The sequence below is a fragment of the Nicotiana tomentosiformis genome, chromosome 4 (assembly GCF_000390325.3).
Source record: "Nicotiana tomentosiformis chromosome 4, ASM39032v3, whole genome shotgun sequence".
Classification (NCBI taxonomy): Eukaryota; Viridiplantae; Streptophyta; class Magnoliopsida; order Solanales; family Solanaceae; genus Nicotiana; species Nicotiana tomentosiformis.
The window spans coordinates 26101895-26129372 of record NC_090815.1 but is presented as its reverse complement, the minus strand read 5'-3'; the positions used below and the strand labels follow the sequence as shown (position 1 = coordinate 26129372).

At 38.9% G+C, this 27478-nt stretch overlaps 1 protein-coding gene across 1 annotated transcript; it reads left to right on the top strand.

The window, feature by feature from the left end:
- Positions 1-670: 670 nt before the first annotated feature.
- On the top strand, positions 671-6908 carry LOC104088955 (MLP-like protein 28). Its single transcript, XM_070200590.1, has 4 exons — positions 671-894; positions 1381-1630; positions 5504-5727; positions 6431-6908. The coding sequence occupies exons 1-4, from the start codon at positions 708-710 to the stop codon at positions 6685-6687; spliced, it is 918 nt and encodes a 305-aa protein (XP_070056691.1). The 5' UTR covers positions 671-707; the 3' UTR covers positions 6688-6908.
- Positions 6909-27478: the final 20570 nt, after the last annotated feature.

Sequence of the window (27478 nt, the reverse complement as noted above, 5' to 3'; positions counted from 1 at the left end):
CGACCCCATAACAAAATCTTGTATTTTCATGTTTATTACATTGAAAAAAAAAGATAAAACATTATATAGCAGACAAGATAAAACCTTCTTTGTCAAAACAAAATACAAAATATGTACTAGGAGACATAAATCACCAACATATCGTTACGGATTCACTTGTTTGACAAAGATGATCTTCTTTTTGGATCTTTTACATAAATAATAGATCAAATTTACTGTTTTTACATAAATTATACACTCATTATATATGGGTATATAACTATTATTTCAGCAATTAGTTGAACAGCTACTTAAATTAATTCTTTTTTTAATAAAAGTATTGAAATTCAATTGTCTTCATTCTTTTATAACAGTAAAATTAATGTTCATAATTTTGTGAGCCTTAAATTAATTAAGGACCCCCTAGTCGTAAACCTCAATCTTGACTATAAAATGAATATAATAAGCTGTAAATTTATCTACAGCATGTTTAGTTAGCGTGCGTACGTAAAAATTCAAATCGAGAGATAAACTTATAACTTACTACAACCTAATTATATACGAAATGAACTAACACTAACCTTCGTCCCCACTAATTAAAAATCGTGGATCATGTTTTATACTAGCTTTGCATACAGCTAATTAAAATCTATATAGACTACAACTTTTGAACATTTTCTCACTCCACTTTCTTTTCACAACTTTTAGCTACTCGGAAAAAAGTAATTATGGGAGTGAAAGGCAAGTTGATTGCTTCAGTAGAGGTGAAGTGTGGAGGTCATTTAGTTCATGATATTATTCACACTAATACTCATCATTTACCCAATATATGCCCGGGTAAGCTCAACGGTTTTGAGATTCATGAAGGTGGAACCGTAAAGGTTGGTTCGGTAGTTATCTGGAAATATAACGACGGTAATACACATTCTTCTTCTTCTCTGTATATGATTACTCGCATCAATTAATGTTTTTACATTTATGTGTTCGATATGACATGGTCATTTTTCAAGAAAATACGTTTAGTTACCATAATATGTAGTCCAAGTAAATCATTTGGCATCGAAAGGGAAAAAAGAACATCTTTCACATATGTGTGGAAACTATTTCGTTGCAACTCGCTAAACTTTTAACTTCATATGACATACTCCAACTAATTAACAGTTAGACGTTATTATTAATCATTTGTACTATGAACTTTTGTCAAAATACTCTCCAAACTGATTAATTTATCGTCTGCATAATATTTTTCTTTCAGTCACTAAAACAAATACCAAAAAATATTTTTCATACATTTTCGGGACAAAACTTCTTTCATGAAAAATTGTTTCAATCGTACCAAATACAATATAATCAAATTTATGTTTTTCCTCGTTTATTATCTCTTGTATTTTTGGATTGCAGATGGAAAAGATAAGATTGCTAAGCAAGTGATTGAAGCGATCGATCATCAGAAGAAATCAATCACTTGGAAAGTGATTGGAGGAGATCTATTAGAGTTGTACAATTCTTTCACTATTATTTCATCCAATGATCACCAATGGACTACATGGACATTTGTGTACGAGAAGAAAACTGAAGACGTCCCAGAGCCTCTCGTTCTCTTAGGTTTAGCCCTTGGTGTGACCAAAGATATCGAGTGTCACCTTCTCAAGTAATAGAAAATCTATGCTATTCAGTGGCTCATAGCCATATATTTGGCAATATTGGCTGCTAGTTATTATAACTAGCCTGTGAAATAAATAATGTTGTGTATGAAGAAAATATTATATATATGCCACTCTCCTCCTATGGATGTATTCCTGATGGTCAATATATATGTTAAGATATTATGTATTTTGCAAGTTTGATATTTACTTTTAACAATGACGATATATTTATCAGTGTGCTATTGACGTTCTTTTTCTCAACCATCTTTTTGGGGTTCCCCCGGTAGTTATATGGGGACTAAGATATACAGAGGTTCATTATGAAGTAATTAATTTATGAGATTAAGTTGTAAACACCTAAAGAATTAATAACTTATAATACATCGAAAGTGTAAAGAAACTTTTATACTATCTGGTTGTCACGACTCAAAATTTGACTAGCCGTGATTGCACCTAACCCAACCCGCTAGGTAAGCCAATTAACAGCTATCCATTTTGATGAGATTAATTAAGAGGAGAAATGATAAAACAACTGAATTATTATACAAAGAATTCCCAAGGACTGATAGTACAAATCATGAGGTTCTAAGATTTAGAGTTTACAAAGTTGGTATGAAGTAAATACATCATATGTTTGAAATATACATGAACAGATTAAAATTTTAAACCTACCAAGGACAAGAGGCAACTGTAACCGGAACGCAGGTGCATCTTCAAATCTAGCTTCCGCCATACACAACAACATCAACATTTAATATCTGCACGCAAGGTGCAGAAGTGTAGTATGAGTACAACCGACCACATGTACTCAATAAGTAACAAACCTAACCTTAGCTTGAAAGTAGTGACGATTTGGGACAAGGATCAGAGTCCAACTCCAATAACTAGCAACAGTTCACATCAATATAAATAAGATGGTACAAGAAATAACTCAAAGATATGATGCTCAACTCGTTCACAATTACTGAGAGTAGGCAAGCTTTTCAAGTATAACAGTAAATTCCAAATCTTTCACCGAAAACACCAAAAATGTAAGTTTGAAAACTGTGATTTTTTCCAAAAACGTCCAACAACAGGTAAGATATTTCATTATCAAAAGGCATGAGGAAAGTACATCTCTATGCCTACATGTCAATGTATGCATGCCAACTGTAATACAATATAGTGATGAAATTAACCATATGCATACTCTCGGTGAATCAATGCACTTAGTCCTCCCAATCGCTCATATCATCATAGTCACTCAATCCTCACAGTCACTCAATCCTCCTAGTCACTCAGCACTCGCACTCCGTACTCCGCACTCGCACTCGCACTCAGTAGGTACATGCGCTCACTGGGGATGTGTACAGACTCCGGAGGGGCTCCTTCAGCCCAAGCGCTATAATAAACCAATTATGGCATAATCAATAACATATGCCGCGGCGTGCAAGCCGCTCCCATCATAAATCAATAGTACTTGCTGCGGTGCAGCCCAATCCCATCAACATCCTCACAATCAGGCCCTCAGCCTCGCTCAGTTATCAATCTCTCCAGTCTCTCGGGCACACAATGTCATAAAAAAATCAGCCCAAAAAAATGATATGATTATCAATAAATGGTAACAGAGACTGAGATATTATGTGCATATAAATGCGTACGACTGAGTATGTAATTGCGATGTAAGCAAATAACTCAATAGTAGAAATGACCTTCGTGGGTCCCAACAGAATAAGCATGTAGCCTAGACATGATTTCTAACATGGATCACCGCTCAATAGCTCTAGTATGTACAGATTTCATGGTTACAGATAAGATCAGGTAACTACACAGTACCACAGAAATAACAGAGTTACAATTCACATGGTGCACGCCCACATGCCCGTCACCTAGCATGTGCGTCACCTTTACACCAAACACATAACACGTATATTCAGGGTTCATACCCTCAGCACCAAGTTTAGAAGTGTTGCTTACCTCGAACAAGCCAAATCCAATACCGAGCAAGCCAAATGATGCTCCAAAGATGCCATCATGCGCCTACCGACCTTCGAACGACTCGAAACTAGCCAAAAGCAACTCAAATACATCAAATAATGCCAAAGAAAACAAACCTAATCGATAAAGGTTAAATCTTTAATCAAAATCCCAAAATCGACCAAAAAGTCAAACCCGGGCTCGTGCCTCGGAACTTGACAAAACTCACAAAATCCGACAACACATTCAATTACAAGTCCAACCATACTAGTTTTACCCAAATCCGATTCCGAATCGATGTTCAAAACTCAAAAATTTACTCTATGAAACTTTGGACAAAAACCTCCAATTTTCTCTTTAAAATTCACAATCCAATTACCAAAAATGAAGATAGATTCACGAAATATAACCAAAACCGGGTAGAAAACACTTACCACAATTTATATGGTGAAATCGCCTCAAACATTACCCATATCCGAGCTCCCCAACTTAAAATATGACCAAATGAACAAACCCTCAATATTAAATATTTTTGCGTAGTTGTTCTGCCTCGTTTCATGTGCCAAACAATCCCGATCTAGTCACGTTACACTTTTGATGCCTTTAATGGATTTCTTGTGAAATTTCAGTTACGTTACGCTTTTGAATCACTCCATTTGACCTTATAATGAGGGAGATATGTTGGTTTCAATATTTGGAAATAATCTAGATTTTTAAATACGAAGCCAGTGGCAATTGCGTAATTAATCTGAAAAATATTGCAACCCAATTCTTAGTAAAATGACCATAAAGTCCTCATACGATGTCCAAATTCGACGATTATTTTTGCTATTACTCCGTAATTACGATACAGATCTAATGCTTCAATAAAAACAGAAATATTAGAGCTCATTTGCTTAATGTGGTACCATTTATGCTTGAAATAACGACGTTGGAATATAAAAACGATCGAGTGCAACACAACCCAAACTTATCTGAAACTCACCCGAGCTCATCGGGACCCTGTCCGAACATACCAACAAGTCCCATAAAATAACACAGACCTACTCGAGGCCTCATATCACGCATAACAACATCAAAACAATGAATCGCACCTCAAATCAAACTTAATGAATTTTTTCAAACCTTCGAATTTTAATTTTTGCCAATTAGTGCCGAATTCTTCTAGAAATATCCAATTGCAAATTCGGACATACGCCCAAGTCTGAAATCACCATATGGACCTAACTGAACCATCAAAACTCTAATCCGAGGTCAAATGCTAAAAAGTCCAACTTGGTCAAGTCTTCAAACTTAAAGCTTCAATCATGAAGTTTATTCTTCCAAATAGATTCCGCACAACCTGAAAACCAAAACCGGCGATTCACACACAAATACTCGTGCCCTCAAACTACCGAGCGAAGTGCAAATACTTAAAACGACTGGTCGGGTCGTTACACTGGTCCTCTAAAAAACATCTATAGGTAATCCTTCATAAAAAATTGAATCTATATGCAAGACATGTTATCTGCTACGCAAGTAAAGGTTATCTGATAATATACATAAAATTACAATGTCACTGTATATAAGTTTGATGATGTTGTGAAATCTATTTTCATCACCAGTTTTTGAAAGTCTACCTATGATTTTTGGTAATATGAGAGACTTCGCCGCAGTAATGTTGCCTTTCATGTAAAATCATTAAATTGGTTATTTCAAAAAGGAAAGGAAAAATGTATTAGCCCTTAGGAAGAGCTTTCACTAAGAATATTTAGAATTTCATGAATGAATATTTCATTCTTTGGGACCTCAGAATGGGATTCGATAAATACAAGTAGTAGTAAAGTAAAAAATGTGCGTTGTGGATAAGGTTCTCTACTTTCTAAACATAGCTAATTAAATCTATATAAGGACTACAACATATGAACATTTTCTCACCACTTTCTCTTCACAACATTTTTGTCATACGAAGGAGAAACTATGGGTCTGAAAGGCAAGTTGACTGCTTCAGTAGAGGTGGAGTGTGGAGGACACTTGTTTCATGACCTTTATCAAAATAATCCTCATCAACTATGCACTATAAGCCCTAGTAAGGTCAAACATTTTGAGATTCTTAAAGGTGGAATAATAAAGATTGGCTCAATAGTTAGTTGGAAATATAACAACGGTAATACCTATTTTCCCTTTATCCCTATATATATATGACTTACTTGCATCAAACATCTTTCATAGGAAATTACGTCAGTCATACCTTAACTTTGAAGTTCAGATTACTTATTCCCCAACTAACAATTAGACGTTATTATAAAATTTTAGTTAGTACTTAAAGGTTTTCATTCACACACCTTAGGATGCAGTCTTTTTCGAATCCTGCGTGAACTCAAGATGCCTTGTGCACCAGAGTACAGTCCATTTTTTACTTAAAGGTTTCAGTAAAACACTCTCCAATTTGCAAAAATTATTGTTAGTCTTTAATATATGCTTTCCCTAATATATCTTTCACTTGCCAGCCAAATACACAAATTATTTTTTAGAATTTTTTAATAAAATCATTTTATGGGAATTTACTTCAACGATACCAAAAAGAGTATAATCATATTTACTGCTTTCCCTACTTATTTCCATATTTTCCACACAATATCAAATGTTCTTATATTTTAAATATATTCTATTTAGGAAAAAGAAACAGACACAGTCCAATCTTCATGAGCTTCAAACAATTTTTGGAGATATGAAAATGCAAAAACAAGGAAAAACTAAGGAAATAAGATGAAGATATTGTTTTGTGAATGTTTTATATCTTTTATGAGGAATTAGACAGCTGAACTAATAGTAACATCTCTTGTATTTTGGTATTTTAATGTTTATAGGCGGAAAAGATACGACGGTTAAGGAAGTGATCGAAGCCATTGATCCTCAGAAGAAATCAATCACTTGGAAAGTAATTGAAGGAGATCTGTTAGAGTTGTACAATTCCTTCACTATTATCACATCCTGTGAACAGCAGTGGACTACATGGACATTAGTTTACGACAAAAAAACTAAAGATATACCCGAGCCTATCGCTCTTTTGGGTTGTGCCCTTGACATGACCAAAGATATAGAGGATCACCTTCTCAAGAAATAGAACATCTATGCTGTTCGGTGGATCTATACATATGCGGATGTATATTATGTTTATACAGACACATATGTGTATGTGTTTGTTGATGAATAATTAACAATATTGGATAGTTCTAGCTAGCACGTGAAATAAATAATGTAATGTTTAAAGAATATATTATGTATGCCAGATACCTTCTATGGATGTACTTCAAATGGTCAATATATATAAGATATTATGGAGTACATGATAATTATTAGTGTGGTATTCTCGTTCTTGTTATTTTTCATCTCCCCCTCCCCCAAGTTGTAATATGGGGACTAACATTTTTATAGGTTCCTGATTGGGTTTTATGCAATTCATTAATTTCCACCATCATTTTTTGGAAAAGTGTAGCTATGATGTTTTTGAATATCATAGACTTAGCAGTTTGTGATCTTTCATGTAAAGTCGTGAAATTGGTATTTTCCGCCGGGAAAGGAAAAATATTAAGGAGAATGAAAACCAACTGAATGTAAATTATGAAATATTCTACTGTAAAAATGATCCCGCCGTTTTTATTTATGTGATTTATGTTTAAATTTTGTTTAAAAAATTAAAGAATACCACATTCTAAATTAGTTATGGAAAAATCTACCTGTGACGTTTGTGAATATTAGATTCAAGAAAGGAAAAGAGAAGTAGAAGGAAAAGCGAGATATTTGCCCTAAAAGGAACCTCTGGTCCTTGCCAAGAATATTCAAGTGTTCCATGAATAAAAGTTTCATTCTTGGGACCTCAGAATGGGATTCGATAAAACGCAGCATCATACGAGGACCATATAAAAGCAAAAAACCAGCTAAGTACACTTATTGGAAAATGCAGACCAATTTGGAACAAAGAGAATTTACTTAACGTTTTTAGGTGTCTAGACCCAAACCAAGGGCAAACAACACAAATCAAGTGTCGGGAATCCCGTGGCGCTAGTGAGTTTCTTGTTCTTCTTGTGGTTGCTGATTCTGGTGTGGTTCCAGCTTGTCTGGGGAATTGTTTAAAGTGGTTTAAGTTCTGTATAATACTCTCCCAAAGTTTTCATATCAATCCTAGGTGATTTCAAGTCTTCCAAAGTGATTCTAGTGCCGAGAAACCCGAATTGATTTCTAGTTTCGCTTCCTTGTTCTTGTGGCTGCATTGAAAGGATATTTCGTGGTGAACTAAGCTCAAATTGGAGTTGTTCTATCTGTTTAAAGGTAAGGAATCTCTTACTCTACATGTATTTAAGCTTATCCAAGTTATGGCTAAGTCGTTGAAGCTAGAACTTATGAGATATCGATCGAAAGGCTTGTTAGTAATACTGTTGATTGTTGGACTGTTTGGGAGGTATCTTGCAGCATTTTATGGATGGAAAATATACAAAATAATCTGAGTATATTGTGTTGTCATTATCACCATTTTCTTGAATATAAATAAGAGGGAAATAGTTCAAAATATAATGCTATTAGACATGAACCGAGCTTGCAGCTCGACGTGTTATTGCACTGGTTGTGTTCCATATAGCTACTGGTTGTTGTTTGAGCGGTTTGGTGACTTTTAATAACTTATGGGATATAGTACAAACAGGGAGGTGTTGTCCGTTTTCTTGCAGAATATTGGTTGTTTTGACATATGAGAGTTACAATGCTTATACGATGATGACGAAATCTGTTTACTCATTGTAGATGTAAGAAGATCATATTGAGCTTGGTTGACGATTGGAGAGAAGATTTGCAAAGGTATGTTAAGGCACTTCCTTCTTTCTTTTTGCATAATTTAAAGTGAAATGGACATAAACGATACACTATTTCATAACGGATCTACTTCGAGCAACTAAGGTTGTTAATGTTGTTCTTTCCTTATAAAGTTATTCTATGCATGTATGTATGATCCTTGAATCCTATTGAGGTTCATATTGATGGTATGGATGCCCATAACGTTAATCGAAGGTGCAACGACCTTATGTCACTTCGAAAGATTTAGAACGTGATTCTATGAGTCCAACATGCATTATATATGTATCTATTTTACTCTACCGAGCCGCGCTATAGTCGGTCGGGTACGACACCTATTGTTCAACCACTGATCAGTTGGATTTTACCGAGCTACACGTGGTCGGGTATGATTTTACCGAGCCTTATGATGGTCGGGTATGTTTTTACCGAGCCTATTACGACCGATACAATATGACGATGATGATGCCCACAGAGGCGTATGTTTTTAAAAGTTTATGTGCATATATATGTATCATGCATTTCATATTAGTAGCCCTCACATGCACTCAGATATTATAGGTTGTATCTTCTCTATCTCTCTTTGCATTATTATTCATAATATATGCTTTCCTGCCTTACATACTCAGTACTTTATTTGTACTGACGTCCCTTTTTCCTGGGGACGTTGCATTTCATACCCGCAGGTCCCGATAGACAGGATGACAATCCTCCTAGTAGGCTATCAACTCAACGGAAGATGTTGCTGCACTCCACTTGCTTCAGAGTTGCTTATTTGGTCAGTATACTTTGGACATGTAATGATTGGCATGGTGAGGCCATGTCCCGATATTTATGACGTTTATATACTCTTAGAGTCTTGTAGATAAATGTCATGCATATGGATACTTGTATGGCCTTGTCGGCCTATGTTTTCAGTGTACAAATGATGATGTCTGCGTCATAGGCCCATATGTCACATATATAAGTTTGTATATCATGTTGGGTCGTCCTGTGTCGAGTATTCCCTTATGTTTTGTTCTGGTTATCTCATGCGGCCTTTTTGGCCCATTCACCCATGATGGTATGATAAGAAAGATACGTTACGTTGGTACTCGGTTGAGTAAGACAACGGGTGTCCGTCGCGACCCTCCAATTTGGGTTGTGACATTTACCATGAGTGATAGAATCTATATTGCATGAACAATTGAAACCCTAGCTTGAAGGATCTAGAAGATACAGAGAGTAGAGAGGAAGAAGCAAAAAATGATTTTTCATTTTTTTATAATGCACTGTTATAGTGAGTAACAGTATTTAATAACATAACTAACACTCACGTGTCTCTCACATGTGCATGTGTACATTGTCTAAAATACTCCTCTCGTTATAACTAACTCTACTCCTCTACTCCTCAATACTCCCCTCAAGCTGAAGGGTGGAAGATTAACACGACAAGCTTGGATACTAAGAAGTTATGTTGTGCAGCAGTCAATCATTTTGTTAGAAGGTCTACTAACTGCAATGAAGAGGAAACATAATATGGATATATAAGCCATGTCTTGATCTTTTCTCTCACAAAATGATAGTCTATCTCGATATGCTTTATTTTCTCGTGAAATATTGGATTCCTAGCTATTTGTGTTGTTGCCTTATTATCACAAAACAAAGAAACATGTTTAGACATAGTTATCCCCAAATCTTCTAGTATTCCAGTCGGCCATGCAATCAATACAGTTACAACAACCATACTTATGTACTCAGCTTCTGCTGAGCTCATGCTCATTGTTGGTTGCTTCTTTGACTTCCAAGATATCAAAGAATTACCTAACTTCACAACTTAATATGTCACAGATCTCCTTGTATTGAGGCATGGTGCCTAATCAGAATCACAGTATGCACTTAATGATCAATGGCTTCTACTTCCATCAATAACCCAAACCTGGTGCCCTTTTTATATATCTCACCACTCTCAAGGCTGCCTCCATGTGTGATTGTTTGGATTTTTTGCATAAACTGACTCAAAGTTTGGACTGCAAAACTTATGTCAAGTGTGGTGATAGTTAGATATATAACCTCTCTATCAACCTTTGAAATGCTGAATTGTCCCTTAACTCTGAATCACCTGTCTATCATACTCCACTGATGTCAATTTTTTATTCAACTCTATAGGAGTTTCAACTGGTTTTGCACCACTTAAGCCTACCTCTAAGATCAATTCTAGAGCATTCTTCCTTTGGTTGAGTAAGATCCCTTTCTTGGACCGTGAGATCTCAATTCCAAGGAAATATCTTAACTAACCTAAGTACTTTACCATGAACTTGGTATGCAATATTGTCTTAGCATCATTGACTAGATTGGGACAACTTCCAGTAATAAGTAAATCATCCACATACACTAGTATGTTGACCATCTCTTTTCCTTGTTGCTTTGTGAATATGGAATGATCAAATGCACTTTGTTTATCGCCACTATGAACAAATGCATCAGTGAGCTTTAGTTTCCATTGTATGGATGCATGTTTAAGGCCATAGAGAGATTTCATAAGCCTGCACACTTTTAACACCCCCTGCTTATGAAATCCCTGAGACAACTGTATATAAACCTCCTCATAGAGGTCCTCACTGTAAGAAGACATTGCTAACATTCATTTGGTATAAATGTCATCCCTTTGCAACAGCTATGTTTATAATAGTCCTCACTGTGACCATTTTTACTACATGGGAAAATGTGTTATGGTAGTCCGGCCCTTCCTTTTGATTGTACCCCTTGGCAACTAGCCTTGTCTTGTATCTCTCTACCTCTCAATTAGCCTTGTATTTAATTTTGTATACCCATTTTGACCCAATGGCCTACTTCCTAGCTGGTAAGTCCATAATTTCCCAAGTATGATTGTCTTCAAGGGCTTTGATTTTCTGTTGCATAGCAGCAACCCATCTTCTATCAATTGAAGCCTGATGAAAAGTACTAGGCTCAACTTCCACTAAGAAAGCCTGCAAGTATGCTGTGAGCACCTAATTTTTTACCATACTTGTGATTTTTCAACACTTTTTAGTATGTAAATAATTTTAAGTTTAATCTACATATTTTAACCTTAACTTTATTTTTAGTAGGTTTTATTTAAGAAAATTAAAAATCACAAAAATTATATGTTCTTGATTTTAAAATATTTAGCTAGTATTTTTATTTTACACTCTTAAAAAAAAATATATTGATTAAAGCAAGAGTCAATGAGTCATTTTCATGTGGCAAGATTCTTCCTTATCTTTTTTAACAAACTTACATGCTCTCTCAAAAAATGCACATGCCCATACACACTCTTTTTCTTGGCCACCAATTAATTCCTATACCTAGACCTATATATTTTTCACTCACCCAACACACAAAAAATAGATCTGAAAATAGAGAGAAGGGGGAGGGGGGGAAACAGAGACGGAAAAATAAAGAGAGGGGATGAATAGGCAGTGAGAAATAACACTTTAGAACAGAGGATTCCACTGATTTTCTCACTATTAATACCATAGAACAAAGGTCCTCCAAGGTCGTTCTCAAAGTTTGAAATAAATTCGAGGCTGAGCAACAAAAATGCGATTTTGTTGAGAGATCCGATTTTTTTTTTTTTTTGAAAAATCTGGTAGTCGAGTTCCTATATGAGGTCGCAGGTTCGTTGGTTCCGTCGGATGTTCGCGGTCTCTGTCGCTGATTTGGAGTATTCTAAGTCGAGTTAGCGGCATCAGATTCATTTGTAACTGTTGGATTATTTCTCTTGTTTAATAAAGAAGACTCGCACCAGAGGTTCCTACTCTTATCCCTCTATTATTTCAAGTTTTACTCCATGTGTTATTATGTGATATTAAGCATGATATTGGCCCATTGTCTTCTAATTCTTCTGGGTTAAAGTTCTTGATGAAGTCATTAGAAATTTGGAGTATTATACAAAGTTATAAAATCTGTTTTCCATATGAGTTTTAATTTATAAGAAATTTCAAGATTTGCTTTAGGTGAAACTTTGGTCAAGGATATCTTGATTCATCTAGTTCTGACCATTTTCCTTCATAGTTTTTTTTATCTCTATTGAAATTTAATTTGGTTCCTAATATTGCCAAAATTATTTTCTCACTGCCAAAGGGAATGATAAGTAGTATATTGAATTTTATTTTTCATAAATTGGATATGAGAATTCACATGGTTTAGAGCGTGGGTATTTGTGCGTTTTCTTTCAATCTTTTCCCTTTTTGCATATGGTTTGGGCCCTACTTTGTCAATAACGGTAAATGGGTTGTATGTGTTTGAGAAAAATTCAGGTGATATCTTTAAGTTGTCATTTCTTGCCGGCTTCACATGGTATTAAAATGTAATTATAATCTTTCAAGGCCATCCTCTTTGTTTATAATTGTAGATTGCTTTAGGCGTGTAAATAAATCATCGTGACTATGGGTACGGTTCCCGTGGCATAGTCATGATACGCAAATCCCAATTCGAGTGTGCGTTTCACGTGACTCGACTATAACTTAAAATATTAATAAAAATAAATATGTCGTAAATCGTGGGTGCATTTCATGTGGCGCGGTTTGCAATGTGTACCACAACGACAAGTGTACGACATCGTGACTTGTTCCATAAATAATTCCATAAATACTAAAAATGATTTTAAAAGTTAAAAATGCACAATAGGTTTTCAAACATGTAATAAATCAGATAATTAGGCCAAGTATCAATTATTAAGCGACCGTGCTAAAACCACAAAACTCGGGAGTGCCTCACACCTTCTCCCGGGTTAACAGAATTCCTTACCCGGTCTTCTGTATTCACGGACCATAAATAGAGTAAAATTTCCTCGATTTGGGAGTTTAAAATAAACCGGTGACTTGGGACACCATAAATTATTCCAAGTGGCGACTCTGAAATAAATAAATAATCCTATTTCGATTAATGTCACTTAATTTGGAAAAACTCCCTTATCCCATATCCTCTTCGGGAAAAAGGAGGTGTGACAGCTCTGGCGACTCTGCTGGGGACAAGAACCCAGAATCTCTGGTTTCGCAGACCAGAATTCGAGCTTAGAATAACTGTTATACTTGATTTTTGTCTATTATCTGATTTTTACGTGTTTGAGCCTAATGTGCTAAATGCCGCTTTTTACCGCTTTGATATTGTTTGAACTGTATATAAACTGCTACGAAACCCTCCTTCTCTCTGAGTCTTCTAAATCTTCTAGGGAGCGTGCGCTTCGCGTGGCTTCTTTTCTGTTAGAGTCATATCCTAATTTTAGAACGAGATTCGGACAAGTTGCAAAGCCGGTGAAGCTTCTATATTCTCGGTACGCTGCCATCCCCGGCTCGAGTTGTCCGCTCGGGTAAGCCAGGTCTTAAACAATACACCCAAGATTTAAAACTTAGAATAACACAGCCTCATGTCGGATCCCTAGTAGGTACGTTTGCTTGCATCACGTGCATTTGTCTTAGGGGACTCAACACAGGGGTTGGGTCCGTCTAGGATAGGTGCACCCGAAAATCAAAAGACCATCCTGATGCATTCTTTACGTGCTACTTGTGCATTAATTTGCTTGGCTTGTATGTTGACCGGCTTCTAGAGTAGGGAAAGAAAATTAAAAAAAAAAGAAAAGAAAAACCAAGAGTGAGGTAGGATAGAAAAATGCCCGGTTTTGATAATCCCGATATTCAAAAATCCCGTTACTCTGCCAAAGTTTCAAAAAAAAAGAAAGAAAAAAAATCATTTCAAAACAAATCATATCTTTCTGTGCATCAAGATGGACCGAACTACGCAGGTTTGATTCTCACTGGATGTGAGATACGTAGGCAACCCTCATCGGGTCCGGCCCCGTTTTTGCAAAAATAACCAGAAAATATGAAAATGCATCATTTTGTCATAAATAAATTTAGGGGATGTCACTTTCTGTCCAAATAGCCAGAAACGTCCCGACGGGACGCAGGAAGTTTGTTTTACCAGAATAGCCACCTATGGCTCTTTTTCTAATTTTGGCCACTTAGCAAGCACAGCTTTAAAATCTTCATTTCTGAAGGGCCGTATTTGCAAAGGTGGTCTTGAGTTGTTTGAGTTTTATTTTGCACAAATAGTCTTTCTTATGGGATCAAAAATAAAAATCAAAAATCAAAAATCACTTATTTTTAACCAGTCGCCTTAAATAAAAATGTGCAAGATGAGCACTGTTGAAAATATACCTTTTCGAGTCGTAGACGAGATTCCACTAGGACTCCATATGTGGTGGAATGACCTGGGGGAGGTCAGCAAGCGTTCTGTGACAAAGGCTTTAGGTGGGCTCACTGGTCTTCTGGAAATTAAACCAAAGGTTGATATAATCGAAGCTTTGATACCGTTTTGGGACCCGACACACAATGTTTTCCACTTCTCTGATTTTGAGTTGACCCCTACACTAGAGGAGATAGCAGGTTATGCTGGTTTCGAAGGGAAGTTAAGGTATCAATATCCAGTAGCACCAAGAACTGTAACCCCTCATAAGTTTTTGGACCTCCTCAGTATTAGCCGGCAGGTTAAAGATGAAAATTTAGCCGGAGGATTCTGCACATTCCGTTTCTTATACAGCCGGTATGGGGACCCCCACGGATTTGAGGCTCCGGACACTGGTTTGAATCATCAGGGAAATAAAGACAAATGGAAAGCACGGGGGTTTAGCCTTTGTGTGGCATTTTTAGGCACTCTGATATGCCTAAGGAGTGATAGACATATAGAATTGGGGCTCGCAGGAGTGGCCGACTTTATGGTCAAAAAGGCCAATGGCACTATCATACCGATGATTCTCGTAGAAATTTATCGAGCTTTAACCGCTTGTCGAGCCGGGACAAAGTTTTTTGAGGGTTGCAACTTGCTTTTACAAATGTGGTTAGTAGAACATCTTTGTCATCGCCCAGGTTACATGAACTACGGTCTGACCGGACTCAATTGCATCGAAGAATATGAAAACCGAGTAAACGGTCATGAGTTTCCAGAAGGTACTGAGGCATGGTTCGCGTATTTGGGTTCTTTAAACGCAAATCGAATTGAGTGGACTTTCGGTTGGCTCCCGGTCGATGAAGTTATTTACATATCCGTCGGAGTGTGCTTTCTTTTATTAATGGGTCTTCAGAGTATTCAGCCATATGCCCCGCATCGGATCCTACGCTAATTGGGCAGATACCAAACAGTCCCCTATGACGAAGATTTGAGTCCACAGGTTATTGAACTATGCCCAAAAGCCATATTTCCAGAAGAAAGGGTTCGTCAGATTTGGCACCAATGTAGGTTCTTGAAACCACAGACTCAAGTACGAGATTTGTCCATGGGTGAAGTAGGATCCAACTACGCCATATGATATGGTAAAATAAGTCGGGTCGATCAAGAGCCAGAACAGCCCGCCAAAAGGCCCCATGTCCAACAATTCACCGATGGAGCACGAGAGCAATGAGTTTGGTTAGCTAAAGAAAAGGAATACCAGACTACTATAAACAAACTAGAAGAACAAATTGAAAAAATTAAATTTGATAGTAGTTTGCAGGTAGCTGAAGATGAAGGGGAAAAGAAGAGGTTGGCTAGGGAAAAAGAAGCCCTTTGAGCCCAAATCCAGTGAATGAAAATAGCCGCCGAGAAACCGGTAAGAAGTGAGAGAGATGAGAAAATTATGACCAACATAAGGCAGAAAGTGCATGATTATGGTTTTGACTTGACAAAGGCCGAAAAGGACTTGTTAAATGCTCAAGCAAAGTTGGCCAAAAGTGCGGAAGAACATGCTAGATTAGCCCACCAGTTGAAGCAGAAATATGACAAAGAAGTAGCAATTTTACAGAAAAAGCTGGTTGCCCTGGAAAATGAAATGGTCAAGCAAATAAAGGATTTCAAGACAGAAAGAGAGCATTGCTATGCATTGATTTACCAACTACAAGAAAGCCTGCAACAGTTACAAAACCAAAACAACACAGATACACAAGTGTTAGAGGCTCGGGCCCAGCAGATTGGACGTTTGCTTCAAGAAAAAGGTGTCATCAGAATGAGGATAATAGAGATAGCTGATTATGTTGTAATGAAATGCCATGAATGTGAAGACATGACCAAGTCTATATTTTTTGCTTCTGTAATGACATTCGTTCGACAGGTGATGGTTGACCTAGACCACCTTTAAGAAGATATTGCCCGTAGGCCCGTGCGGAGACCGGCTGATGTCCCGCAATCCCCCGGAGTACCAGTGGAGGCTCTTATGTACTTTTGATTTTTTTTTTAGTTAGTTTTTGAGTCTATATTTTACTTTCCTCGAGTTTTGTTCATCCTTGTCAAGGTTGCTTATTGCTTTATTTCGAGTCTGTAGATTTTTCTTTTGTAGTCATCACTACTTTTAAGTCCTTGTAATAGAAAATTCAAAAGATGTCTTTTATTAATGAAATATTGAAAAAAAAATCATTTCGCATTTATTTCCCCGAATTACGTAATGATCTGATTCATGCGGCGTCATGATACGTAGGCAATCCCAATAGGATTCGATCATAGTATTAAAAGAAAATAGAGAAAAGAAAACCAAAAAAAAAGAAGAGGAAAATAAAAAGGAGGGAAGAAAGAAAAGAGGGGCCAAACAAAAGAAAAAAGGAGAATGAGAATTGAAAGAGAGAAACACAGCAAAAGGAGAGAGGAAAAATCGGGACTCGAAATTTGGGAAAAGAGCCGGGATGAAACACATAAGCCGTCGCAAAGCATTTAGAAATGTTTAACTGCTCAGGTGCATTGCATCCCCAATATGCGATTCCCTATCTGTTAAATGCTTCAAAACTGACCAAGTTATTTTGTGTGCAGAGAAAGACAGGTTCTGTTTAGGTGGTTAGTTTGTTGGCATCCTGGCATGTCACCCCTATAATACCAGATCAAAGCGCAAGGCAGTCATGACTAGCAAAGAGTCAGACAGGGGTGTTGTTGACCCGCCGAGGGAGATTGTAGAATCAGAGTCTGAATTGAAAGAGGAGGTCCACAGGTTGAAGCATCAATTGGCTGAAATGTATCAAGCCTGGATCAGGGGGCATCCTCCACCTTCATTTCCCGCTAACTACACAGAAAATCCCGCTTTCATCCCACCACTGACACAAGCCCAGAATCCCACTACCGTTGATCTTTCCCCTCAGCATGCACGGGGTTTTACCCCTTTCCATCACTACCCCGGCACCTCGTCCCAAACTTTTCATGCTCCACCAGCCAAAATAACCGCATACCCGGCTCCCACATCTGCTCCTATTTTTGTAGCCCCTCCGCGAGTTTCCCTCCACCGATCTTCTAGTGAACCCGCGTTCCAAGCTCCAGATACCCAATATTATGCTCCGGAACCAACTTTCAAAGTCACGGATCCTTATTCCTACACCCCTCACTTTGAACCTCCTGTTGAAACTGAGAAACCATCCCAGAATGTGGAGCAGGATGAGATATTCAGGAAAGTGAAGAGTCTAGAGTAATCTTTGAAGAACATGCAAGGGATAGGAAGCCAAGTAAGTGTGGCTTACAAGGATTTATGCTTATTCCCTGATGTCCAACTGCCCGCTGGGTTCAAGATGCCCAAGTTTGACCTGTACGATGTACATGGAGATCCCGTGGCCCATTTGAGAGGTTTTTGCAGCAAGATGAGAGGCGCCGGTGGGAAAGACGAATTATTAATGGCGTATTTCAGTCAGAGTCTGAGTGGGGCGGCTTTGGAATGGTACACCCGCCAAGACGCTAGCAGGTGGTACACATGGGACAACTTGGCTCAGGCCTTTGCTCGACACTTTTAGTACAATATAGACATTGTCCTGGATCGCCTATCTTTGACCAAGGTAGAGAAGAAGCCCAGTGAGAGCTTTAGGGAATATGGTTTCAGATGGAGAGAACAAGTTGCACGGGTCAATCCTCCAATGGAAGAAGATGAGATGGTCGAGTACTTTCTTCAAGCCTTAGAACCTACTTACTTTGGCCATTTGATCTCAGCTATAGGTAAGTCTTTCAACGATGTGGTAAAGATGGGAGGAATGGTGGAAGAGGGACTCAAGTCAAGCAAGATCATGAGTTATTCCACCATAAAAGCAACCACACAGGCAATTCAAAGTGGCACCGGAAGCCTATTAGGCAAAAAGAAGAAAGATGATGTCGCTATGTTTGTCTCTGGATCAGGGCGTGGCCCAAGGGGTTCGCCTCACCAGTACACCCAACCTCGCCCCTAACCTCAAGCCTACACCTAAGCTCTATATAATCCATCCCAACATTATTTCCCACCACAAGACCCTCAATATTCAGTCAGACCACCCCAATACCATGTTCACCACACACAGTCATATGCGCAACCCCCTCCTTACCCGTAATGGCATGCTCCAACTCCACAAAATCCTTTTCCACCCCCAAAACCATACCGAAACCCTACTGGTCCAAGCTTTCGATCGAGGCCGGATTATAGAAAAGAGAGGTAGCAGTGGAAAGACACCTCTTGGAGAGTCGTATACCAGTTTGTTTCAAAGGTTGAGGCAGTTGGACGTTTTGAGGCCGATTGAGCCAAAGACACCAAATCCACCTCCAAGGAACCTTGATTATTCCCTTAGATGCGCATATTGTTCTGATGCCCCAGGGCACGACACAGAGAAGTGTTGGCATTTGAAGAAGGCGATCCAAGAGCTTATTGATACAAATCAAATTGTGGTCCAGAACCCGGAGGCACCAAACATCAACCAAAATCCTTTGCTGGCCCATGCAGAGACACATATGATTGAGATAGTTCATAAGGATGGGGAGCCCAAGAATTCTTCCAAGTCTGTCATGATGATCCGGGCTAGCGAAAGTAATCCAGTTAAAGCTCCAAATTCTGCAAAAGCAATGCCGTTGATAGTTGAAGGGGTGTCGGAGAAGCTAAGCACACTCAACGTGAAGCCATCTGTATTGGTTGTGAAAAGGCCTCCCATTGATGTTGAAGCGAACCAGGAAAAGCAAAAAGTGGTCGTGCCAGGGGTCCCGGGCAAGCCTGTCGTAATCGTGGAAGGGGCTCGTATTACCCCCGTTATTATTAAGTAGTGACCCAGTTACCAATGGTTGACACAAAGGCCGTCCCGTGGAATTACAAACAAGTGATAGTAACAAATAAAGGGAAAGAAGTAGAGGAAGAAGTCAATGAAACCGGAGGACTGACTTGTTCTGGGAGAAGTTTTACCCCAAAAGAACTGAGGAAAGCCAAGCCATTCAAGGATGGCCACATCCCAGTAAAGAAGCCGGTCACCGAAGAAGAGGCTGAAGAGTTCCTGAAAAAGATAAAAATGCAAGACTATTCCATTGTAGAGCAGTTAAGGAAAACACCAGCTCAGATCTCTCTTTTGTCTTTGCTGATACATTCAGATGAACACCGCAAAGCCCTGATGAAGATTTTAAATGGGGCCCATGTTTCTGATAAGATCACGGTAAACCACTTGGAAAAGATTGCTAACAAGATTTTCGAAGCAAACAGGATCACTTTCTCAGATGATGAACTTCCTATGGAGGGTACGGAGCACAACCGAGCTCTTTATCTCAGAGTGAAGTGCGAGGATTCTGCTGTCTCAAGGGTATTGGTTGATAACGGTTCTAGTGCAAATATCTACCCTCTGTCCACTTTGCAAAAGTTAAAGATCGGCACTGAAAGGATCCACATGAACAATGTATGTGTTCGAGGCTTTGATGGAGGAGGGAAAGATTTTGTCGCTGATATAATGCTCGAATTGTCAATAGGGCCAGTTGAGTTCACTATGGAGTTCCAAGTGCTAGATGTGGCTGTCTCCTACAACTTGTTGTTGGGCAGGCCATGGATACATGCTACCAAGGTAATTTCGTCTTTTCTGCATCAAATGGTAAAGTTCGAATGGGACAGGCAGGAAATAGTTGTGCACGGTGATGAGAACTTATCTGCTTACAATGACACAATTGTTCCATTTATTGAAGTTGAAGATGATAAAGGGCCTTGGGTGTACCAAACATTTGAAACAGTGTCTGTCGAGAAGATTCCTGAAGGAGAATGCATTCCAGGTCCAATGCTACCCTCCGCGTCCGTCATGGTAGCAAATGAAATGTTGAAGAATGGTTTTGTGCCGGGCAAAGGCCTGGGTTCGTCTCTGCAGGGTATTGCACATCCGGTGTGTCCACGTGAAAGTTTCGGTACATTTGGTTTGGGATTCACACTCATAGGGAAGGACATGAAAAAGGCTAAAAATTTGAAAAGAAAGGCATGGTCACTTCCTAAGCCTGTTCCACATATCTCCAAGTCTTTTGTCAAGCCAGGGGTCGCAAAACGCCCAATATCAGCGGTCCCAAAACCTGTGGTCAACTTTGATGAAGAGCTGATCAAGAGGTTCCAGAGTTTGTTTGATGAGGTTAACATGGTGAAAATCGGGGAAGGTTCCGGTAATGCCGATGTGCAGCTCGTTGGCCCAAATGTGAAGCTAAGCAATTGGAAAACTACTCCTCTCCCCACCCAGAAGGAGTTTTGGTAGTTTGCTTTGTTTTCCTTTCTGTTATCTCGGTTATTCTAGGGTTGTAATCCAGATTTTTTATTTTTTTTGCTTGTTTTGATGTACAAACCCTTCTATCCTTTATTTTCAATGAAATACAATTTTTCGTTTTCCATTATTCCTGATAGCGTTTCATTTTTGTTTTGTTTCTTTTTTCTGTACAGTTCTTTTTATGCTGGTTTCAATGACATGACATGCATGAGGAATTTTCAGCCAAATCTTAAAAGCCAATCTAATTCTGAAACAACAATCCAAGAAGTAGAGTGTGATGATGAAATTGAATATGATGAAGAAACAACATTTCAGGAAATCAGTAGAGAACTAAATCACTTTGAAGAAAAACCCAAGCCTAATTTGAATGAAACTGAAGCAATCAATTTAGGAGATCAAGATAATATCAGGAAAACCAAGATAAGTGTGCATCTGGAACCACAAATCAAGGAAGAAATAATCAAAGCACTGTTTGAATATAAATATGTTTTTGCATGGTCGTATGACGACATGCCGGGTTTGAGCACTGATTTGGTAGTTCATAAATTGCCAACTGATCCGGCATTCCCTCCAGTCAAGCAAAAGTTAAGGAAGTTCAAGACTGACATAAGTGTGAAGATCAAAGAAGAAATCACAAAGCAGCTTGACGCAAAGGTCATTCGGGTCACTCGATATCCCACTTGGTTAGCTAATGTCGTGCCAGTACCAAAAAAGGATGGTAAGACTAGGGTCTATGTTGATTATCATGATCTCAATAAGGCAAGTCCAAAAGATAACTTTCCCTTGCCGAACATCCATATTCTGATCGACAATTGTGCCAAGCATGAGATTGGGTCTTTTGTGGATTGCTATGCGGGATATCACTAGATCCTGATGGATGAGGAAGATGCAGAAAAGACAGCATTCATCACACCATGGGGGACATACTGCTACCGGGTAATGCCATTTGGTTTGAAGAATGCTGGGGCAACTTATATGAGGGCAATGACTACCATATTTCATGACATGATACACAAGGAAATTGAGGTTTATGTAGATGATGTGATCATAAAGTCAAAGAAGCAGTCCGACCATGTTGGAGACTTGAGAAAGTTCTTCCAAAGGCTCCGCAGGTACAACCTCAAGCTCAATCCGGCAAAATGTGCATTTGGTGTCCCGTTCGGGAAACTGTTGGGATTCATAGTCAGTCGATGCGGTATTGAGTTGGACCCATCAAAGATCAAAGCCATCCAAGTATTACCACCGCCAAAGAACAAAACCGAGGTAAAGAGCCTTCTTGGAAGGTTAAACTACATCAGCAGGTTTATTGGTCAACTCACGACAACTTGTGAGCCCATCTTTAAGTTGCTGAAGAAGAATGCTGCGGTTAAGTGGACTGATGAGTGTCAGGAAGCATTTGATAAGATCAAGAGTTACCTGTCAAACCCACTTGTGCTGGTCCCGCCAGAACCTGGGAGACCTTTAATTCTCTATTTGACGGTATTGGATATTCTTTCGGTTGTGTGTTGGGTCAACACGACATCACGGGCAAGAAAGAGCGACCCATTTATTATCTCAGCAAGAAGTTCACTCCTTATGAGGTTAAGTATACTCTTCTTGAAAGGACATGTTGCGCCCTGACTTGGGTGGCACAAAAGTTGAAGTATTATCTGTCATCCTACACTACTTACCTTATTTCTCGCATGGATCCTCTAAAGTATATCTTTCAGAAGCCTATGCCCACAGGAAGATTGGCAAAGTGGCAGATTTTACTCACAGAGTTTGACATCATCTATATGACTCGGACCGCGATGAAAGCCCAAGCCCTGGCCGATCACTTGGCCGAGAATCCGGTGGATGAAGAATATGAGCCACTGAAGACTTATTTTCCTGATGAAGAAGTGATGTATGTTGACGAGGCTGATCATGATGAAAAGCCAGGTTGGAAACTCTTCTTTGATGGAGCTGCTAATATGAAAGGTGTCGGAATAGGGGCTGTACTCATTTCTGAAACAAGGCATCACTACCCCGTAATAGCTCAGCTTCGATTTTATTGCACTAACAACATGGCTGAATACGAGGCATGCATTCTAGGTTTGAGGCTAGCTATAGACATGGGAGTTCAAGAAATATTGGTTTTGGGAGATTCAGATTTGTTGGTTCACCAGATTCAGGGAGAATGGGAGACTCGGGGTTTGAAGCTCATACTGTATCGACAATGTTTGCATGATCTTTGTCAACGATTCAGGTCGGTAAAATTCAGGCATATTTCCAGGATTCATAATGAGATTGCCGACGCCTTGGCTACTCTGGCGTCAATGTTACACCATCCGGATAAGACTTATGTCGACCATCTGCATATCCAAATCCGTGATCAGCATGCCTATTGCAATGTGATTGAGGAGGAACCTGATGGTGAGCCTTGGTTCCATGATGTCAAGGAATACATCAAATTGGAGGTATATCCGGTACATGCCACAGGTGATCAAAAGAGAACCATTCGACGTCTGGCTAGTGGATTTTTCTTAAGTGGGGGAATATTGTACAAGAGAACTCCAGATCTAGGATTACTAAGGTGCCTAGATGCTAAACAAGCTTCGACTATCATGGCCGAAGTGCATTCCGGAGTTTGCGGGCCGCATATGAGTGGGTATGTCTTGGCAAAGAAGATTCTTCGAGCAGGTTATTATTGGCTCACCATGGAACGAGATTGCATCAGCTTCGTTTGCAAATGTCATCAATGCCAGGTGCATGGTGATTTGATTCATTCACCGCCCTCTGAGTTGCACACAATGTCTGCACCTTGGCCTTTCGTTGTTTGGGGCATGGATGTCATTGGACCAATTGAGCCGGCAGCATCAAACGGCATAGGTTTATTCTGGTGGCCATTGATTACTTTACCAATTGGGTCGAAGCTGTAACTTTCAAGTCCGTGACCAAGAAGGCGGTGGTAGATTTTGTTCATTCAAACATCATTTGCCGGTTCAAAATTCCCAAGGTAATCATCACAGATAATGCTGCTAACCTCAACTGTCATTTGATGAAAGAGGTATGCCAACAATTCAAGATTATGCATCGAAACTCCACTCCGTATTGTCCTAAGGCAAACGGAGCTGTTGAGGCTGCTAACAAGAACATAAAGAAGATACTTCGTAAAATGGTGCAAGGTTCCGAGCAATGGCATGAAAAGTTACCTTTTGCTTTACTGGGTTATCGCACTACTGTTCGCACTTCAATAGGTGCAACTCCCTATTTGCTGGTATATAGAACCGAGGCAGTTATACCTGCGGAAGTTGAGATTCCATCCTTGCGGATCGTTGCCGAAGCTGAAATTGATGATGATGAGTGGGTCAAGACCCGGCTAGAGCAATTGAGTTTGATTGATGAAAAACGATTGGCAGCAGTATGTCACGGTCAATTGTATCAGAAAAGAATGGCAAGAGCATACAACAAGAAGGTGCGTCCTCGAAAATTTGAGGTGGGTCAGCTGGTGTTGAAACGCATCCTTCCACATCAGGCTGAAGCTAAAGGCAAGTTCGCCCCAAATTGGCAGGGGCCGTTCATTGTGACAAAGGTGTTGCCCAATGGTGCTTTGTATTTAACAGACATAGAAGGTAAATGTATGAATATGTCTATCAATTCTGATGCAGTCAAGAGATATTATGTATGATTTCTTTGCTTATCTTCAATCGCATTTTGTACTAGGCATGTTCAAAGTTGGAATGACGAAGGTATTTTATTCTGCTATCCCAAACACTTTTATTATTTGTTACCCCTTTTTTGAACCTTATTTATTTTCTTTCATACCCCTCTTTTGGAATCAGAAGTAGAGTTAGAAATATAAAAGAAAAGAAAAGAAAAAAAAGAAGAAGAAGAAGAAGAAGAAAAGGAAAAAAAAGGAAAAGATAAAAGCAAAAAAAAAAAAGAGAAGGAAAAGAGAAAAGCAAAAGAAAGAAAAGAGAAAAGAAAGGAGAGAAAGAAAAATAAAAGCAAAAACAAAACAACTTTTACTAGTTTGAACTACGTTCGACCTGATTCCTTTTAAGGATACGTAGGCAGCCTTACACGGTTCGGTCCCATCAAAATAAAAATCCAAAATTCCCCAGATTCGAAGAAACTGGTGCAGAAGTTTTAGTTTTGTAAAAAGATCTGATTCCAAAAGTTATAATTTTGAACCCCTTCATCTTAAATTATTTTGAGCCTGCATGCCACCCTTTCTTTCTAACCCTGTCCAAAACCTACACTACAGTCCAAAGAAAGACCTTCTGATCAACTTTGAGGATGCCAAGTCAAGTGATATGGAGGTATTATTTACATCATGGGTAGCACCTTTGTTCATGGGCACAAGGAAAAGTGAATAAATGAGAGAGTCTTATTGGTGAAAACCCTCACGGGCACCATAGGGCGATGGTGAGTCAAGAGAAAATTCAAATGAGAGAGTCTTATTGGTGAAAACCCTCACGGGCACCATAGGGCGATGACGAGTCGAGAGAAAATTCAAATGAGGGAGTCTTATTGGTGAAAACCCTTACGGGCATTGTAAGGCGACAATGAGTTGAGAGAGCAGCAAATAAGAGATGTTTGCTGGTGAAAACCCCTCGAGGTATTACAAGCCGAATGAGGTTCATGACTCTACAGAGAAATTGAATTATGGAAAACCCGGTTTTGAAGTATGAAGACATGGCATGAACTGAAATGTGATTAGTTGGATGGATTAGGCTGATCAATCCGAAATGCATGTCATGATCATTGGAGCCAGTTGTTTCATTCAGATAATTCTCTTTTCCATTTTTCTTCAAATAGTCATCTCTGTTTTTTCTTTTTTATTCCTAATTCTTGAAGTCACTTCGCTTCATTTCTTTTGGGTCTATTTTTCTAAGTCTCTGTCAAATTAGTCTTTTGTTAAGCAAGCAAGAAAGGATTTCAAAGCTCATTACTAGCTTTTTATTTGCACCAAGCGAAATTTGGCCAGGCACATCACAAGGGACATGATTTAGAATGAGCAATGCGGTGATAACTGAAGTTTATGTGGTCAAGTGATTCGTGAATTTGTAGGAAATGCAAAGGTTCAACAGTTGTTAGAATGAAAGGGCCATACGACGAGTTGAGTGTAAGGGATGCAAGTCATTCAGAGGTTTTGTGGTCGAGGTCCGATTGAAAGGTCAAACAATTTTTTGTAGCCCGAAGCATCTAATCAGAATGAAGCGGGATAGTGGCAGAAGCAGACACTTTCAGCAAGGATGCCATAAATTAACCGCCACATTTTCAAACTGACAAAATTCTCTTTGTTTTAAGCAGGGGCAAGAAATCTTTTTCTCTTTGCCAGGAAATCCCCATGAGGAAAGCATGTTCCAGATAAGTTCAGTCTTAAGTTTTCAGGACCCTCCTGGATAATGGGATCTAGTTTTAAGTTTTCAGGACCCTCATGGATAATGGGATGCAACTAACAATCAATGAATGTTCCTGGTACAAACTGGGGCAGAAAATTTTCTCTGTTTTGTCTGCGTTGTTGTGATAGCAGGCGCCCACCTGGAGAACGAGGGAATATATTTCAAGTCTTAAGCTAGCAGGCACCCACCTGGAAAACGAGGGAATTCATTTCAAGTTTTTAAAGTCAGCAGGCACCCACCTGGAGAATGAGGGAATTTATTTCAAGTTTTAAGTCATCAGACACCCACATGGAGAACGAGGGAATTTATTTCAAGTGTTAAGTCAACATCAGGCACCCACCTGGAAAATGAGGGAATTCATTTCAAGTTTTTAAGTTAGCAGGCGCCCACCTGGAGAATGAGGGAATTTATTTCAAGTTTTAAGTCGTCAGGCGCCCACCTGGAGAATGAGGGAATTCATTTTAAGTTTAAGTCATCAGGCGCCCACCTGGAGAACGAGAGAATTTATTTCAAGTTTTAAGTCATCACGCGCCCACCTGGAGAATGAGGGAATCCATTTCAAGTTTTAAGTCATCAGGTGCCCACCTGGAGAACGAGGAAATTTATTTCAAGTTTTAAGTCATCAGGCGCCCACCTGGAAAATGAGGGAATTTATTTCAAGTTTTAAGGTATCAGGCGCCCACCTGGAGAACGAAGGAATTTATTTCAAGTTTTAAGTCAGCATCAAGCACCTACCTGGAGAATGAGGGAATTTGTTTCAATTTTCAAGTCATTAGCAGGCACCCACCTGGAGAACAAGGAAATTTATTTCAAATTTCAAGTCAGTTGCAGGCGCCCACCTGAAGAACGAGGGAAGTTATCTCAAATTTCAATTAAAGTTAGAAGTACAGAAGATCGTCTAAAGAATGCAAGTCGACAGTCCGAGATGACCTAAAGAAGAAGTCTCAATCCAGTATAAAAGAAAAAAAAAAGAAGTGAATCCAAAATGCAGAAGCAGTTGAAAGATGTGAACTGCTCAAGATATGACTGAAATCACAAGCTTTGCATGTCGCGGCTTGATCCGAAGAAATCATAGAAGAATGAACTAGCACCTGCAGCTAGGAAGCATCAAGGTTCAAATCAAAAGTCTGCATGAATAACCATTCAAGACTCAAGATCAAGCTTCAGAAGACTTCTAGATAGGAATCTTGTAACTCATAGCTGATAGGGTTGTTTAGTTCCTTTAGAT

Coding starts and splice junctions, on each gene's coding strand:
- LOC104088955 (XM_070200590.1), top strand. CDS start 708: ATGGGAGTGAAAGGCAAGTTGATTGCTTCAGTAGAGGTGAAGTGTGGA. Junction 895..1,380: donor TATCTGGAAATATAACGACG/GTAATACACATT, acceptor TTTGGATTGCAG/ATGGAAAAGATAAGATTGCT. Junction 1,631..5,503: donor ATCGAGTGTCACCTTCTCAA/GTAATAGAAAAT, acceptor TTCTCACCACTT/TCTCTTCACAACATTTTTGT.